We start from the raw sequence: 18,794 nt of genomic DNA, 5'->3' as shown, positions 1-18,794 counted from the left end.
CAAAAAGGCACCTTTTTTGGGAAGGGAAATCCTTCAGCAAAGTATAGAGTCTCCAGTTACATGCCTCACAGAGGATCACAATTTACATAGGCCTTAAAGTTCAAGCGTCTGCAATCATTAGGGCAATATAGAAGCCATTCACTTCCAAAGTGATCTTTTGAGAAGTGTAACTTCAGACGCTCTGGCTACTTTCTCTTCCACATGCACTCTGAGGGCATGTCCCCACCCGTGCCCCTCACTGCATTTGATTTTTTTTCCCTCCCAGTATCTTAGGACTAATCTCAGGACGAGGCGTGTGCAGCCTTGGCTGCTTGCAAAAATTTTCAGAACAAAGATCGCACACAAGGCCTTCTCTCCCTCTCCATTCCTTGTGTGTGTTAAGTGCTGTCAAGTCGCTTCCGACTCATGGCGACCCTATGAATCAAAGTCCTCCAAAATGTCCTATCTTTGACAGCCTTGCTCAGATCTTGCAAAATGAGGGCCGTGGCTGCCTTTATAGAGTCGTTCCATTCCTTAAAGGTAAAGGTCCCCTGTGCAAGCACCCCCTGGGGTGAAGTCACAACCCGACGTTTACTAGGCAGACTTTGTTTACGGGGTGGTTTGCCAGTGCCTTCCCCAGTGATCTTCCCTTTACCCCCAGCAAGCTGGGTACTCATTTTTCTGACCTCAGAAGGATGGAAGGCTGAGTCAACCTTGAGCCGGCTACCTGAAACCGACTTCCGTTGGGATCGAACTAAGGTCGTGAGCAGAGCTTGGACTGCAGTGCTGCAGCTTACCACTATGCGCCACGGGGCTCTTATTTTCCATTGCTTAATATTAGGGAATATCCTACTACTGAGTACGGTGGAGTATTGTATTCTGCACAATAGGAGCCACACAACATTAGATATTGTTCTAACATAAGCGTTTAACTCTTAGATTTTCAGTTGTGTGTGTAAAGTGCCATCAAGTCACAGCTGACTTATGGTGACCCTACAGGGTTTTCAAGGCAAGGGATGTTCAGAGGTGGTTTGCCATTGCCTGCTTCCGCGTCAAGCCCCTGGTATTCCTTGGAGGTCTCCCAGCCAAATACTTGCCAGGGTTGAAGCTGAAAGGGTGTGACCGGCCCAAGGTCACCCAGCAAGTTTCCATGGCAGAGTGGGGATTCGAACCTGGGTTTCCCAGATCTTAGTCTGACACATCTTATGGTGACCCCTGGTAAGGTTTTCAAGGCAAGAGACTTCAGATATGGTTTGTCATTGCCTGCCTCTGCATCACAACTCTGGTATTCCTTGGAGGTCTCCCTTCCAAATACCTACCAGGGTCAACCATGCTTAGCTTCTGAGATCTGATGAGTTTGCTCATTCATTGCTGTTAGGAAGGCACCTATGATTAATACCTTCAGAAAGAGGAACTGTTGAAGACAGCATTTGAGACCCGTTAAGTGTTAAAGGCTGGTTCTTTTTTCCTGGTCAGTAAATTTTAATGGTATACGGATTTTTATTTTTATATTCTGGCTTTAAGTGTCTCTCCGCAAGCCATTTCGTTAGGTGAAACACTGGATAAAAGTATTACAAATTACTGAATGAAATTCTCAGGAACTGGAAAACAGCAGTATGACAAAAAACTGATTAAAAAAAACATCATACAAGTTAGAACGGTGTAGTGGTTAGAATGCTGGAATGGAATCGGGGAGACCTGGGTTCAGCTCCCCCTTTTGCCATGAATCTTGCTGGGTAAACTTGGATCAGATACTTTCTGTCAAATTAACCCGCCTCACAGAGTTGCTATAAGGATAAAGAGGGAGAAGAAGAAAAAGAGTTGGTTTTTATATGCTGACTTTCTCTGCCACTTAAGGAAGAATCAAACCGTCCTTTCCCCCTCCTTCCCCTCCCCACAACAGACACCCTGTGAGGTAGGTGGGGTTGAGAGAGTGTGACTAGCCCAAGGCCACCCAGCTGGCTTCGTGTGGAAGAGCAGGGAAACAAATCCAGTTCACCAGAGTAGCCTCTGCTGCTCATGTGAAGGAGTGGGGGAAACAAACCCAGTTCTCCAGATCAGAGTCCACTGCTCCAAACCACCACTCTTAACCACTACACCACACTGGCTCCCATGCATGCCGTGCTCAGCTCCTTGGAAGGTGGCCAGGATAAAAACATACCAGATAGACAGACTTTCCCCACCTATGGGGCTGTATTCTAAAGTTCAGCATTTGTTGTAGTACATGACAAGTTAGCAAGACTGGACGCCAGCCCACGTAATGCTGCTGTAAACACATGGACAAATTTCCCACCAAGCTGGGGCAGTGTATCATTTGCAAAGGAAGAATAGCGCTAAAACCAGGACGACGCTGGAACAAGCGAATATTTGACAAATCGCCGCCATAAAGAGAAAGATGTCAAACCACAATAAAACAGTTTAGAGCTCTGGAAATGGGTACCTGTGGGAACGTGGGAAAGGAGAGATTTGACAGATTTGGCTTTCTTGGCTCCTGATCAGCCAGTTAATTATAGCAACTGCTCAGTCCACTCAAAATGCCCCTGATAAGAAGCCAGCTGCAGCTAACATAGCTTGGCTTACCAAGTCTCCCACTCTCCCCTTAGCCAGTTACTCAGGAAGACAGAAATTAAAATACCTGCTCACACACACGTGCACACAAAAACCAGTTTTGCATACAATAACGGCAAAGCTGTTGACATGTTGCAAAGGTAGGCCTGAACAAAGATTGCCCATTGGTGCTAGCACACAACAAGATGCAAGACAACTGGGAAGGGGGGTAAAGAGAACTTACAGCGCATTCCTGAGATTCGGTGTGCATGGACGGTGGGGAGGTGCTGCTGCACCGCATCCTAAAGCCGTTCCCCCACTTGCCCAAAAACAAAAAAAAAGCCTTTTAGAGGTTTTTTCTTTGTAAAACGGGGCCTTTTCGCCCCATAGAGAAAAGCAGGCACAGCCTCGTTCTTCTCCGCACCGGCGTTCACAGGGCAAAAGGGGACAGGAAGCTGCCTAACGGCAGCTCCTCCCTCGGGCCAGCCCCGGGAATGCCTTCCGGGACGCCTCCTGGGACGCTGGCACAGGCCCTCCCAGAACGTTGGCGTCCACCTCTTCCCGCCGGCGTTGGGGACACTAACACCAGCGTAAGTTGCCCAGATGCCGGCGTGGGGGGCCCAAACACCGGCACAGCACCTTTCTGGCCTCCTAACAGCTTTTGTCCTTCAGGCTCAGGAATGCGCTGTTAGAGAAAGCATGAGTTCATCATTCACCGTCCCTCCTTTCGTTTACCCACCTCCACAGCTATAACTGTAGACAGCGACCGTTGACCTTTCGACCAGATTTTCGTCATGATGCCAGCTCACGGCCATCTTTCCCATTCCAAAATATGGCTCTTGTTTCAAGAACGGCATTTGTTGAGGATCCATATAATTTAATAACGTCAGGTTGTAGGACGATCTCTCTTTCAAATCGCTACAGTCATTCTTTGGGAGGCGAGAAGGGCTTTGATCTCGTAAAGCGGATCCCGTCGTGGTAATCGAAGGAGCGTAATCCAGGGGCCTATCAGTGACAGCGCAATCTTCCGTTTCTTTTGTCTCCGTCAACTTTTGCTCTTGCAAAGCCCAGGTCGTTTCTCTGTGCATGTAGTCATTAAGTTTGATTAATGCTTTACAAGCTTGGGATATTTCTGGACGGGAATAATTTATTTCATAACTTTCCACGGGCCAAGGGACTGTAAATAACCTCGTGTTCAAATATTTGTAAGTACATCCTGGGTTTCCAATTAAAATTCGAGACACTGGGGTCAAATAGTCTTTCTCTTTGATCCTCACAAGGTCCTTGAAGAAACAGCCGAATTTTCGTAAAGTAAAAAAAGCTTCCTGAACTCCCTCGTGGATATCTTGGGGTATCTTCTCGGCACTTCTGAGGATAAGTTTACAATATTTTCTCTTCCACTAAAAACAATATATTTATATTTGTAAAATACTATATATATAGTAGGATATAGACATTCATATAAAGGAACAGATGAATACTATATAACATGCCATTCACCCCCTCCCCCAAAATCTCATCTATGGTAAGCAGACAGAGCTGATTTTGCCTTGAAAATTATACACAATAGCTATCTATCTAGTGCATTTTAAACTCCCCCTTCCTCCAAGGACCTCAGGATGACATAGGTAGATTTCCCTTCTCCCTTTTATCTTTACAACAACCCTGTGAGGTGTGAGAGAATGAGAGAGTGACCGGTCTAAGATCACCGAGCGAGTTTCATGGAAGATTTCCACCCAGGTGTCTTATATCATAGTGTGACACTGAAGCCACTACACCACAGTGGCCTCTATTAGGCTGAAAACGTTGTCCACCTGATACTTCAAAACTCTTACCCTCCCTTTTTCCCACCCCACCATTGGCTCATCTGTTAAAACACCTTGGAACGCTCAAAAGCATTCTAACTTCTTAGGCTCAAGTGGTCACCGAATATAGTTGCCATAGGGCTGGCTCTGTGAAGTAAAACCTTGGAACTGGCCATTGGGTAGGAAAGATCCTATATTGTTTGCAGAAAGGTGGATAAATAGTGCTGGGTAAACACAGCCCAATTACATGCAATGCTGGGAGGGGGAGTTGACTTTGTGGTTGGCTCCTCAGATATATAATTTAACTGCACAAAGACCATTGCAGGAGGCACATAGGTTAAAGTCACAGCCCTAGGAAGGGTTGAACCCTTCCTCCCCGCAAACTATTTCACAGGTCAGAAATGTTGTTTGTTGCAGGGGGGGTTAGTTATCTGCATTGTGCTTTTTTCATATGGAGTCTCAAAAGCTGTCACATGGAAATATTTCCAGCTGAGGAAACCATGAAGGGGGAAGTGTTAATCTGCTGCTTCCCAAGCAATGCAGTTCTGATTCATATCCCTCCCTTCATGTTTGGTTGCTAAATTACTCATCCAGAGATCTGGCTGTATTGTTTGGCTTCAACAGAGGGGCTGAGAAGCTTTGGGAAGAGACCGAGGGGGGCTAAGCTACTAACGGTCCGCAATCCAAACGTGTATCGGGCCTGCCCCATAACCCCAAGTCCACATGGATCTCCACCAAGAGGGGGCTAAAAGACACCTTGAGGCAGAGACTATGGAGAGAGTGGACAGGGAGAAGCTTTTCTTCCTCTCTCATATTACTAGAATGCAGGGTCATCTGCCGAAGCTGGAGGGTGAGAGATTCAAAACTGATAACAGGAAGTATTTCTTCACACAACGCACAGTTAAATGGTGGAACTCCCTTCCCCCAGGATGTGGTGATGATTGCCAACTTGGAAGGGTTTAAGAGGGGAGTGGACCTGTTCATGGAGGAGAGGGCTATCCATGGCGACTAGTCAAAATGGTTACTAGTCATGATGCATACCTACTCCCTCCAGGATCAGAGGAGCATGCCTATTATATTAGGTGCTGTGGAACACAGGGAGGACAATGCTGCTTAAGTCAAAGTCTTGCTTGTGGGATTCCTAGAGGCACCTGGTTGGCCACTGTGTGAACAGACCGCTGGACTTGATGGGCCTTAACCTGATCCAGCATGGGTTTTTTTTTTGTGTTCTTAGAGAAGGCTAGTTGCGTGAATTCCTCACAAAGAGCAGGACGAACAAAAGAAGATGCCATAAAAAAAGAAAAGAAAAAGAAAACCCGCAAAAGAGAGAGCCTGCCACTCAACAACCAAAAAGAAACATGCCGGGCTTGTTCAAAGGCAGCGATATTTCACCGCCCTGTTAAAACTGGGAGCTAATGTGTTCCACATTTTAATGCCAACCTAATGAGAGGCATGTTACCTTTTGGCTTGCGAACTAAAGATTACATGCTTTGAAAGTGTTTTATCAATATATCTTAAATGGTGTCTGCGGGGTTTCTCCTCTTAAAAAGAACCCTAAAATCCTCCCCCCCCTTCCAAAAAAATAATAATCACACTTTGGTATCTCAGAAGGGAAAATCAGGAAATGGAAACACATTTCCAACACATCATCTGAGAATACTGTTCGGTCGTCTTTAATTCCTCAGCCAGTCATCCTTCTGTGTCCTACATGAGGAAAGCATTAACAGATCAGAAGAGAAAGAAGGGGGGATGGTGGTAGGGGGAGCCTACGGAACTCATACTGGACACACTTTTACTGATTGAAAGACCAAAAAACTCGTGTATTTCTTGCTGCATCTCTGACAGCCGATATGAAAGGTCACCTCACTCGTCAAGTGGATAAAAGCAACCCCGCGACTGGACACTTCCTCAGAGCGCGCAAAACATTTCATGCTTAATTTTTAAACATGTCCATTATCCCCCTGCCGTCCCCCGAATGGAATTTAGCGCACTCTTGATGTAACATATTTTCAGCAACCTACAGATCACGTCCTCTGTTTGGTGGAGCTAAGAGGACCTCATCGCTCAAATGACAACAGCAAACCACGAATCACAAGAGGTAATCTCAGGAGAAGTGAGTTGGCACCAATGGTTACAAGATGGTAACGTTTCACTCAAGGAAAAACAACAACACTGAGAGCCATTGTGGTGTAGTGGTTAAGAGCGGTGGTTTGGAGTGGTGGACTCTAATCTGGAGAACTGGGTTTGATTCCCCACTCCTCCACATGAGAGGTGGAGGCTAATCTGGTGAACCGGGTTGGTTTCCCCACTCCTCCGCATGTAGCCAGCTGGGTGACCTTGGGCTAGTCACAGCTCTCTTCAAGCTCTCTCAGCCCTACCTACCTCACACATTGTCTGTTGTGGGGAGGGGAAGGGAAGGTGATTGCAAGCCGGTTTGAGTCTCCCTTAAGTGGTAGAGAAAGTCGGTATATAAAAACCAACTCCTCTTCTTCTTCATTTATGTACTGGATTCTTATTGTAGCTTTACAGCACAGGTTAGTCATACATATAAACAACCTCCTTTACATTACCTTCTTTGTATTGCGTTAGGAGGACCTTTCTGCCAAACTCCAAAAATTACACAAAATAGGAGAGGACAAACAGATCAGTTACCTGTTATAAAATGCATGTCCCTCAACAGTTTGCTTATGGTACAAACCCACTGAGGCTTGCAATACTTTTCATTTGCAGGTACTTCACTGTTTGCAAAATGTATTCAGGTTTCCACAGGACGATATTTATTTATTTACTTACTTTATTTACATTGGCAGTGACACATTGAGAACTTCTGTTCAAAGAGGGCCGAAACCATTGAGAGCCGGCATGGTTTAGTGGTTAAGTGGTGGACTCTAATCTGGAGAACTGGATTCGATTTCCCCACTCCTCCACATGAGCGGCGGACTCTAATCTGGTGAATCAGGGTTGTTTTGCCACTCCTCCACATGAAGCCAGCTGGGTGACCTTGGGCTAGCCACAGCTCTCTCCGCAATCTCTCAGCCCCACGTACCTCACAAGGCGTCTGTTGTGGGAAGGCGATTGTAAACTGGTTTGAGACTCCTTTCGGCAGAGAAAATCAGGGTATATATAAAAAACTCTTCTCTCCTCATCTTCTTCTCAAAATAGTGTTATTTATCCTGTTCTTCATCCACGGAGATCAGTATTGTCTTCCCCTTCTCCCATTTTACCCTCACAACACTGCTAGCTTGAATTCATCTCTTTCTGAACCTAGCCCAATGTTCCAACAACTAAAATACACTGCATTTTCTCTTTACTTACCCAAATAGCCAGGTCCCATAGCTTGGATATAGCTTCTACGACCCAGTGTCTTTCCCACATTTTACTTACTGTTTGCATCTTGTGTTATATATAAGGAACTCAGAGCAACTTGGAGTAGCTCTGGGCTCCTTCCTACAGTAGTCAACAAGAGATATGGTAAGTATACCTCTGAGAAGGTACAACTCAGAAAAACGATCTCTATGTTCCCAGTTACCACCCTTCTTGTAGTACTGAAAAACACAGGACGAAGAAGAAGAGGAGTTGGTTTTTATACTCTGGTTTTCTCTACCTTAAAGTGGCTTACAATCACCTTCCTTTCCCCTCCCCACAACAGTCACCTTGTGAAGTCAGTGGGGCTGAGAGGGTTCGGAGAGAACTGTGACTAGCCCAAGGTCACCCAGCAGGCTTCATGTAGAGGAGTGGGGAATCAAACCCGGTCCTCCAGATTAGAGTCCACCGCTCTTAGCAACTACACCACGCTGAATAAGGCTATCAATAGCTATTTGCCACAAGAGTTAAAAGGTAGCCTCTATGTATGAGAAGCAGGATGCTGCTGAATATCAGCATGAAACAGAGGTAATAATCGGGATATGCCTAAGCCTCCATGTCCTACTTTTAGACCTTTTGTTGTCCACTGAGAGAAACAGGATGCTGGACTACTCACTTACTATTTGTACATCATTTTTCATGAAGCCCAAAGTGGACTAGATGGACCAGTGGTTGTCTCCAACATGGCTGTGGTTATGTTCTTAACCAGCTGCTGGGTGACAACAGAAGAGGGCCTTCTTTTGGGATTCTTGGGGACTTCTGGTTGGCCACTACTGGAAACAGAATGCTGGACTAGATGAGTCTTGGTCCTCATCCTACAGAAGCCAGAGCCAGTATGGTGTAGTGGTTAAGAGCGGTGGTTTGGAGCGGTGGACTCTGATCTGGAGAAGCAGGTTCGATTCCTCATTCCTCCACAAGAGCGGTGGATGCTAATCTGGTGAACCGGGTTGGTTTCCCCACTCCTTCACGTGAAGCCAGCTGCGTGACCTTGGGCTAGTCACAGCTCTCTCAGCCCCACCTACCTCACAGGGTGTCTGTTGTGGGGAGGGGAAAGGAAGGCGACTGTAAGTCGGTTTGATTCTCCCTTAAGTGGTAGAGAAAGTCGGCACATAAAAACCAGCTTTTCTTCTTCTCCTTCTTCCTATGCCCTTATGGAGCACAACTTGAAGACCCCAGAGCATGCAGACTGCAATGGGTTCAAAGTCCATTGGATGCCTGAGTCTAAAGACTTAACAGCACCACCTTACCTAAGAAGAGTTATACCCTTCCAAATCCATTCATTTCAATGTCCTTGGAAGGGCATACCCTTCTAAGTCCACTGAAATCAAGGGGTTTAGAAAGGTACATATGTTACAGCTGTTACCCAGAGTTTGGCAGCTGTAAGTTCTATTCACATTAACTCAAAGAGACGGAAGAGTTCAAATCTGTTTTAACAAAGAAATGGAGGGAGGGAGGGGAAAGCTCTTTCCTTCCTGCACCGGGGGAAGAATGTTTTTTAAAAAAGGATGCTACTTAGTATGCATCTTTCGGCCACATGTCAATACAAGAAAGTTGACATGGCTATAATGTAGGAACTCCCGCTGTAGCTGTTCAAGCTAAGTAAGAGATTCCTTTTTATGTCTTTCATCTCGCTCAATATGTTCCAACTTAGTTTAACTGAACTCAACCAATTCTTTCCATGTGTTTTGTATTTGACCCGAGTGTTGTCCAAGAGCGACATAGCGTATTCTTCCATTTCTTCAACAATACTCCTCTGATAAATCGGTTTGGATTATACTTTGATTCTTCTATTTTTTTTAAAAAATTAAATATGCAAATTAACACAGAGATGAGGGAGGGACTTGAAGGAGGGTTGGGGAGAATAATGGTGAGAGGGTTAGAGTAGGAGCTGGGAGACCCAAATCCAACCCCCTGCTCAGCCATTCAACTCACTGGGTGACTCGAAACCAGTCAGTCTCTCTCAGCTTTATTTACCTCACAGGGTTATTGTGAGAATCAACGCAGGTGTGGGGACCCGTGGCCGTTGGCCTGAATTCCTTGGAAGAAAGGTGAAATTAAAAAATGGAACGAGAAAAGTTATCGTCCATACTGAACCAGTTGAAAACAGCTAGGCCAAATCATTGGTTTTAACCATAATCCTACATGAACTCAATGTGTGTACCCCTAGAATACAACCAAGATTCCCCACAGCTGCAGTTTCACACAAGGAGGCACCTGACAATCTGTGCTTCTAAGCACTGGTCCACCATTACCCAACTTCTCACTGAGGGGTTCCCAGTAAGCCCCAGGGTTTACACATGAATGCAGTTTGAAACCTGATGCTCTAAACCCCCAGCGTAGTGCAGTGGTTAAGAGCGGTGGATTGAAGCGGTGGAGTCCAATCTGGAGTCCCACCCCTCCACATGAATGGTGGAGGCTAATCTGGTGAACTGGATTTGTTTCCCCAATCCTACATACGAAACCAGCTGGGTGACCTTGGGCTAGTCACACACTCTCAGTCTCACCCACCTCACAGGGTGCCTGTGGGGAGGGGAAGGGGATTGTAAACCGGTTTGATTCTTCCTTAAGTGGTACAGAAAGTCGGCATATAAAAACCAACTCTTCTTTTTAATTAATGAGTAGGGATCACTGGGCATGTGGGGGGGGGTAGTTGTGAATTTCCTGCATTGTGCAGGGGGTTGGACTAGATGACCCTGGTACTCCCAACTCTATGATTCTATGATTCCAGTGTCACATTTTGTTGACAATTTTCTCTTGTCCATTTTAAGGGATTAAACACGTTAGCAGTGAGTTTTAAAAATCAAGGTGTTTCAACATGTTTTCCCGATGCAGGCAGCATTGATCGTTTTAAGCATTACCAGTTCATAGAAGCCATCATCCTTCGGCGTCAAATACGGAAGACGGCTCCCTCCAAGTTCTTCAAGGAGCTTCTGCTTCTGAAGATGCAAAACAAACACTTCTTACAACACAGATCAATATGTATATATAAATATATCAGCATGGCAATGTTGCGAGCCATTTTGAATTCATCTCTGACCACTATCGCAGGGAGCTTTGACTCTTGAAAGCTTATACCCTGGAGATCTTCCTGGCCTTTAAGTTGCTACTGGATTTGAAACTTGCTTCACTACAGCAGTGATACTCAGTGGGTTGGCAGCCACCTGTGGCTCTGTTGACACACTACCTGCGGCTCTTTCTGAGAGCCAGTGTGCTGCAGTGGTTAAGAGCGGTGGACTCTAATCTGGAGAACCGGGTTGGTTTCCCCACTCCTCCACATAAGTGGTGGACTCTAATCTGGAGAACCGGGTTTGATTCCCCACTCCTCCACATTAGCAGTGTACTCTAATCTGGTGAACCAGGTTGGTTTCCCCACTCCTCCACATGAAGCAAGATGGGTGACCTTGGGCTAGTCAGTTCGCTCAGAACTCTCTCAGCTCCACCTACCTCACAAGGCGTCTGTTGTGGGGAGAGGAAGGGAAGGCTCCTCCCCCCACCTTTGAAACAGCCACTGTCAGAGGACTGGGTAAGTGGAAAGCAGTTCTCATGCCCGGGATGGAACTATGTGGCTCTTTCGGTTGAACTGCAACTGTACAGGATATCACTGCACTACGGAGTCTCATTCACATGTGCATGCAGTGCCGGATTTACGTATAAGCTAAACAATCTATAGCTTAGGGCCCCACTCTCTTGGGGCCCCCCAAAAAATTTAAAGGAAAAAAACAACTGGATGTACATTTCCAAAATATAAGATAAAAAACAAATAAAATAAAACCTATACTTCTTCTTAATTGTATTTCAGTTCAACGATTACTTTGATAAAATACATATTTTGTTATGTGCAAATGGCTTTAGATACCTATTAGGTCCATAAACTACCATACAGCATATATTCAACACAAAAAACAGCGACAATTTGTTGTTGACAAAGGACAGCTGGACATATAAAGGGCCCCATTACCTTCAATAGCTTAGGGCAGTGATGGCGAACCTTTTAGAGACCGAGTGCCCAATCTGCAATCCAAAACCCACTTATTTATTGCCAAGTGCCAATACGGCAATTTAACCTGAATACTGAGGTTTTAGTTTAGAAAAAACAACTCATACATTCACATATTTTGCGTTAAAAGAAAAACACAATAACAGAGCTTTCATTGATGCAAACTTTTACCTTTCAATAAAAAGTTTTTGTATTTGGCATGCATCTCTCCAGGACTCGTCCTCTGTTCAGCCACCAGACATTATTGCTAGGGTTGCCAGGTCTCCAGCCACCACCTGGAGGTTGGCAGCCCTAGTAGAGGAAGGGAAGGGGGAGGGATGGAGAAAGGAAGGAACTGGGAAAGGAAAGAGAATGAAGGAACTGGGGAAGGAAGGAAGAAAGGGGGGAGGGATGGAGAAAGAAAAGAAGGAAGGAAGGAAGAGGGGAAGGAAGGAAGAGGGGAAGAAAGAAAGAAAGAAAGAAAGAAAGAAAGAAAGAAAGAAAGAAAGAAAGAAAGAAAGAAAGAAAGAAAGAAAGAAAGAAAGAAAGAAAGAAAGAAAGAAAGAAAGAAAGAAAGAAAGAAAAAGAAAGAGGGGAAGGAAGGAACTGGGAAAAGAAAGAGAATGAAGGAACTGGGGAAGGAAGGAAAAAGGGGAGGGACGAAGAAAGAGAGAGAGAGAGAGAGAGAGAAAGAAAGAAAGAAAGAAAGAAAGAAAGAAAGAAAGAAAGAAAGAAAGAAAGAAAGAAAGAAAGAAAGAAAGAGGGGAAGGAAGGAACTGGGAAAGGAAAGAGAAGGAAGGAACTGGGGAAGAAAGGATGAAAGGGAGGAAGGATGGAAGGAAGAAAGAAAGTGTCCTGGGCTGGGCCTCAAGCCCAACCCAGGACTTGCTCCAGGACGCACACCCGAAGTTCTCCCCCCCTTACCGGCAGCTCTGGGGAGGTGTCGAGGCGACGGTGCGGGACGGCGGAGATGTGGGGCCCAGCGCAGCAGCATCGGTCACCTCCCAGCTGGGAGGGGGCAGGGGAGGAGGGGGCGGTGAGAGCGAGGGTGAGCGCGCCAACACTTGCGACCCCACCAGCCTGCAGGCAACCTTAGGGGGCAGGAAGGGAGAAGGCAGAGGCCATGCAGCTACACCCGAGCCAGAGGACTTGAGGGTGGCTCCGGCTACCCCACAAGCTTACCGCAGGAGTCAGGGACGAGCGCGAGCGGGGGAGAGGGGGAGGATGGCGGGAGATGGCAGGCCCTTCTCTGGCGGACGCGCTGCTGTTGAGGGGCCGCCTGGCCCTCCGCGAGCACCCTGAGGAGGCGGCGGGCGAAAACGGCCGGGGGAGAGGTACCTGAGGAGGAGGACGATGGCAGCGGCAGCCTGAAGCTGGACTTTTGGGAGCCGCCTGAGGGGGACGAGGAGGAGGAAGGCGGCAAGGAGGAGCTGCTGCTAGAGCCTGGAGGAGGAGGCCCCGCCTCCTTGCTGCTGGCCTCCCCACCGCCTGTCAGCTGTTGGGGGCGAGAGGGGGGAAGAGGAAGAAGCCAGCAGCGTGAGTGCGAGGCAGGAAGCTGACGCGCCCACGCACGCACGGTGTGGGGGGAGCTCAGCTGAGAGAGGGAGGGGCCCAGACGACCCGGGAGGCCTTTTGGAGCCCACCCGCGTGTGCCGGCAGAGAGGGCTACGCGTGCCGGAAGTGGCACACGTGCCATAGGTTCGCCAACACGGGCTTAGGGCCTCATCAACCTAAATCCGGCCCTGTGTGCATGGAAGAAAAATACTCTGGTAGTGTCCATGCACCCATTTATCTTGGGAATGAAAAGGAGGTAAAAGCCCCTGATTTAGTCAAGCTAGATATGAGTTCCAGTAGCACCTTAGAGACCACCAAGATTTGGAGGGTATAAGATTTCGAGGGTCAAAGTTCCCTTCATCACAATTTACAAAGAGAGCTTTGACTCTCAAAAGCTCATACCCCGAAATCCTTTGCTGCTACTGGACCCAAATCTAGCGCTTCTACTGCAGACTAATAGAATTACTTTCTGAAAGTGATTTCATCAAAGGGCTCTGTGCTTTCGATTCTTTCCAGCATCCAAGTCGTCCCCTTGAATGCATGAAACCAGTAAGAGATCACACTAAAAGATCCTATACAGGAAAAAAAAAGAAAAACTTCGGTGTATGCGTTGTTCTTCAAGATCACCTTAAACAAAATCATCTCCTGTCATGAAAACAGAGTGAAAGAAGGAAAGCTTGACAAAACGTTCAATTTATGGCAAGAGATCCAACGCAATTCTTCCTGGCTTGCATCTCTGATTTTGTTTCACGTTCCTTTGCTTATCTTCATTTTCTGCGTCATGTTACAAGACTAATGGATTTTTAAGTCTTCGCTGTACTGAGAGAAACGGCATTTCTCAGGTTGCGTCATTGGCCCTGAAAAACCCAACTTCGGTCTACGTGCACTTTTGACATAGACTCCGCAGGCAACCACCACCAGAAAGGGGGGTGGGAATTATCCAAAAAAAGAGGCCACTCCTTTTCTCCAATCAACTTGGTCTTTGCCTCCCATGAACAGAGAATTACACATAGATAAAACCTATCTGTGTCATTTACATCTCAACCAGACTTTGCCTTCAGTGGCAGAATTAAGCATACTAATGAAACTCAACAGAAACAAACTGAAATTGTTACATAGGGCAGGGGTGTCAACTCATATGTTACAAGGGCTGGATACGACATAAATGCCACTTGGTTGGCCCGGGCCATGCCTCGCCAGCCCAGATCAAGAGTGGGAGTGGCTGCCTCGGCTGGCTTGCTGGCCGGATAAGAGCTCCGGGCCTGATGTTTGACCCCACTGACATAGGGGCTCAGAAAAACCAAAGAAAACAATCATGAGATAACCACCAAAGAACAGCAATTAAGATGGGAGTGGGAAGAGGGTCAGAGTGGATCCAAAATGGAAACCAAGTCAACAAGGGACACTCTGATTGGTATCACCACACCATGAGGGTAGGGATTCCAACCACCAACACACTTGCTCCAACCACCAACACACCAAAAACTGTGGCATTGCCACTGGGAGTGGGCATTTCTAGGTTTAAGGTCTTAAATAGGTATTTAAGGTCTTAAATAGGTTTATTAAAAAATACAGGACACATATCTCTGATTTGAAATTTCAGTGCATATTTGATATATACTATTGCCTTAAATAGACAGCCAGTGTGGTGTAGTGGTTAAGAGCGGCGGACTCTAATCTAATGAACCGAGTTTGATTCACCACTTCTCCACATGAGCAGTGGACTCTAATCTTGAAAACGGGTTTGAGTCACCACTTCTCCACATGCAGCCTGCTGGGTGACCTTGGGCTAGTCACAGTTCTCTCTGAACTCTCTCAGTCCCACCTACCTCACAAGGTGTTTGTTGTGGGGAGATGAAGGGAAGGAGATTGTAAACCGGTTTGATTCTCGTTAAAAGGGAGAGAAACAACACGATGGAGTCAGCAAGAAGGCAATTTTAGAGTTAGCAAATAACACTTTTGTAGCGTGAATTTCCTAGTCACAAGACGTTTTAAGCTGTCGTATACCTCCGCCAGATATAACACACACACAAAACGACACATTAACGTTATTTGCGGCATTAAAACACACTTGAAATAGTTGAGCTGGTTTTGCTAAGCTTGGGACAGATACTTTTCTTTTTCTAAAAAAGGTTATTTTCATGTTGTACAATGAAAGGACGTTGAACTGGCAAAGAAAATATTTCAAACGCGCGGAGTAGCAAACAGAGGAGGAGAAGTGGGGGGGGGAGAAATACTGACAATTCCTTTGTCAAATGTTAAGCTCTTGGCAAAAGCACGCAGCATTAAAACGCACTCTTGAGCAGAGGTAAGAACTGACTCACATTTGATTGTCAGATCTGACTAAGCGGCTCCTCTCCTGCTTGATCTACAGACAAATACACACAGCTGGGGGGTGGAACACCACAGGCCTTCTCGTATGCCAGGAGCTGTCACGCACGTGTCAAATACATCAAGCTACTCGCAAATTCTTCCAAAACAAAATGGGGGAGCAAAAGGGAAGGAAGGGGGAAGGAAGAGGCAAGGAAAATCAAAAGAGCCAGCTTTGCCAACTGGCTGGGCTGTGTGCGCACATTGTGTTTACAGCACATCTCAACAGGTATGGTAAAGAGAGTACAAAACCAAGACAGCTGGCAACCGGAAACCAACAGGCAGACGCCGCGCAGGCATCGAGATGCATACCCAATGGGGTTTTTTAAAGCCTGGTGGAAGGAGAGTGGTCCATTGAGTGCACCATCTTATTTCTGATGGGTTTTCAAACACCCTTTCTGGTGGTGGAAGGAGAGAGGTGGACCAGTGGTCCATTGAGTGCACCATCTTGTTTCTATTGGGTTTTCAAACACCCTTTCTGGTGGTGGACAGAGAAGGGTAGACCAGTGGTCCACTGGGTGCACCATCTTGTTTCTAATGAGCTTTCAAACACCCTTCCTTGGTGATGGGAGGAAAGGGGTGGACCAGTGGTCCATTGAGTGCACCATCTTGTTTCTAATGGGTTTTCAAACACCCTTTCTGGTGGTGGACAGAGAGGGGTAGACCAGTGGTCCACTGGGTGCACCATCTTGTTTCTAATGAGTTTTCAAACACCCTTTTTGGAAGGAGAGGGTCCATTGAGTGCACCATCTTGTTTCTAATGGGTTTTCAGTGGTCTATTGAGTGCACCATCTTGTTTCTAATGGGTTTTCAAACACCCTTTCTGGTGGTGGAAGGAGAGGGGTGGACAAGAGGTCCATTGAGTGCACCATCCTGTGTCTAATGGATTTTCAGAAGACCTGGGTGGTGGAAGAAGGTGATGAAGCGAGGGGTGGACCTATGATCTATTAAGTGTACCATCCAGTTTTCTAATGGGTTTTTAAAAGGCCTGTGTGGTGGTGGAAGAAGTTCAAGAGTGGACCAATGCTCCATTGAATGCACTATCCTGTTCCAATTGGGTTTTTGAAAGGCCTGTGTGGGGGTGGAAGGAGATGAAAAGAAAGGTGGTCTACTGATTGTACCACTTCGTTTCAAATGGCCTGTGTGGTGGTGGTGGGGGAAGGAGATGGAGAAGGGTGGGCCAGTGGTCCATCACCATCCTGTTTCCCACAATAGCCAGCCAGATGCCCCCAGGAAAGCCCACCAGGCAAGAACACAAAGCAATAAACCGAATATTGCAATAAACCAAGTCACACGAATGTTTTGGTTTCCCAGTGCATATAAAATGTATGTTTATACTGTACTGTAGTCTATTAAGTGTGCAATAGCATTATGTCGAGAAAAAATGTACTGTAATAATAATACAAAATTTGAAATATTGCGACAATTGCCAAAATGCGATGCTGAGACATGAAGTGAGCACATGCTGCTGGGGAAATGGCACTGATGGACCTGCTCAAAAACACAATATCTGGGTAGCGCAATAAAGTGAAGCACAATAAAACGAGGTTTGCCTGTACCGGAGCCGGGGGGGGGGGGGGATGTTGTCCCAGGCAAGCCAATGAAGGGGGCCTCACTGGCTCACCTCTTGCTTTCAGTATCCCCCAGTACAAGTACCAGACAGCAGCTGGGGTAGGAAGGAGGAACCCCATATCCTTCTAAAGAACTTCATGAAGGAGTTCAAGTCAAATGAGCAATTTTGGGCTATGCCCAAGAGAAAACAGCTTGGGCTGCGAAATCTTCATGTGGGTATGATACATGTGCATTTCACTCATGGGCTAGAAATTCTGCACCATCCAATGCTTAGTTTTCACCTCCCCCTAACTGTAAAGGTTACTCCGCATAAGCATGGAATACACTCAGCTCTTGTTTGCCAGCATTTGAAATGGATGAACACGCTTCACCTGTGTAAACATGAGCATAACAGAAAAACCAAAAGACGGCAGGGCTAAGCCCACAGTGAGATGCAAATACAACATTGCTAACGGTGAGCATCCAACCCAGCTGCAGACTTGGTGGAGTGGGTCTTTCCCACTTCCCTTCCTCCTACAGCCACTGACCCCAACCCAAATTTTGTTCTGGGGGCGTCAGTGGACACTGACGAACAACGTAAGTGAGGTCTGCAGAAGGAAGGGGAATCAGCAGAATCTGCTACCCCTCGTTCCACAAACAGGAATGATGTGGTGGTTGGATACCACTATTTTCATTGTCCTGTTTCAGGCAACTTCAAAGCAAGCTAACACACATGAACATAAGAAAGGCCCTGCTGGATCAGACCAAGGCCCATAAAGCCCGGCAGTCTGTTCACACAGTGGCCAACCAGGTGCCTCTAGGAAGCCCACAAACAAGACAACTGAAGCACAGTTATCCTGTCTGTGTTCCACAGCACCTAATAGGCATGCTCATAAGAACATAAGAAAGGCCCTGCTGGATCAGACCAAGGCCCATCAAGCCCAGCAGTCTGTTAACACAGTGACCAACCAGGTGCTTCTAGGAAGCCCACAAGCAAGATGACTGCAACATTATCCTGCCTGTGTTCCACAGCACCTAATATAATAGGCATGCTCCTCTGATCCTGGAGAGAATAGGTATGCATCATGACTAGTATCCACTTTTACTAGTAGCCATGAATACCCCTCTCCTCCATGAACATGTCCACTTCCCTCTTAAAGCCGTCCATCACCACATCCTGGGGCAGGGAGTTCCACAATTTAACTGTGCGTCGTGTGAATAAATACTTCCTTTTATCAGTTTTGAACCTTTCATCCCCCAGCTTCAAAAGACAACCCTGCGTTCTAGTATTATCCACTCTCTCCAAACCATGCATAATTTTATAGACCTCGACCATGTCTCCCTTTAACCTCCTTCTTTCCAAGCTGAACAGCCCTAAGCGTTTTAACTGCTCCTCACAGAGCAGTCGCTCTAGTCCCCTGATCATTTTGGTTGCTCTTTTCTCCACCTTCTCAAGCTCTGCAATATCCTTGTTTAGGTGTGGTGATCAGAACTGTACACAGTAACTGTACACAGTATGATAGGCTGCATGACGAGGACCTGTCGAACAAAAGAGCATAGCCGTTTTTCAAAACACGTTAAGCACACATTTTCTCCTAAATTCACTGGAGCCATCAAAAAGGAACCTACAATGGCATGGTTTGTATAAA

At 46.5% G+C, this 18,794-nt stretch overlaps 1 protein-coding gene across 1 annotated transcript in view; it reads right to left on the bottom strand.

Moving 5' to 3' along the window:
• The window catches only part of FTO (FTO alpha-ketoglutarate dependent dioxygenase), a 265,813-nt gene that overhangs the window by 199,423 nt on the left and 47,596 nt on the right, over positions 1-18,794 (bottom strand). Inside the window, exons 2-3 of the mRNA XM_056862878.1 lie at positions 10,553-10,630; positions 3,266-3,926 (exon numbers count right to left, since the gene is read on the bottom strand). Coding sequence (XP_056718856.1) covers positions 3,266-3,926; positions 10,553-10,630 — 739 coding nt within the window. The remainder of the gene's footprint in view (positions 1-3,265; positions 3,927-10,552; positions 10,631-18,794) is intronic.

This window comes from Euleptes europaea, chromosome 17 (assembly GCF_029931775.1).
Source record: "Euleptes europaea isolate rEulEur1 chromosome 17, rEulEur1.hap1, whole genome shotgun sequence".
In the NCBI taxonomy this organism is placed as follows: domain Eukaryota; kingdom Metazoa; phylum Chordata; class Lepidosauria; order Squamata; family Sphaerodactylidae; genus Euleptes; species Euleptes europaea.
This window is presented reverse-complemented; position numbering and strand designations above follow the sequence as displayed.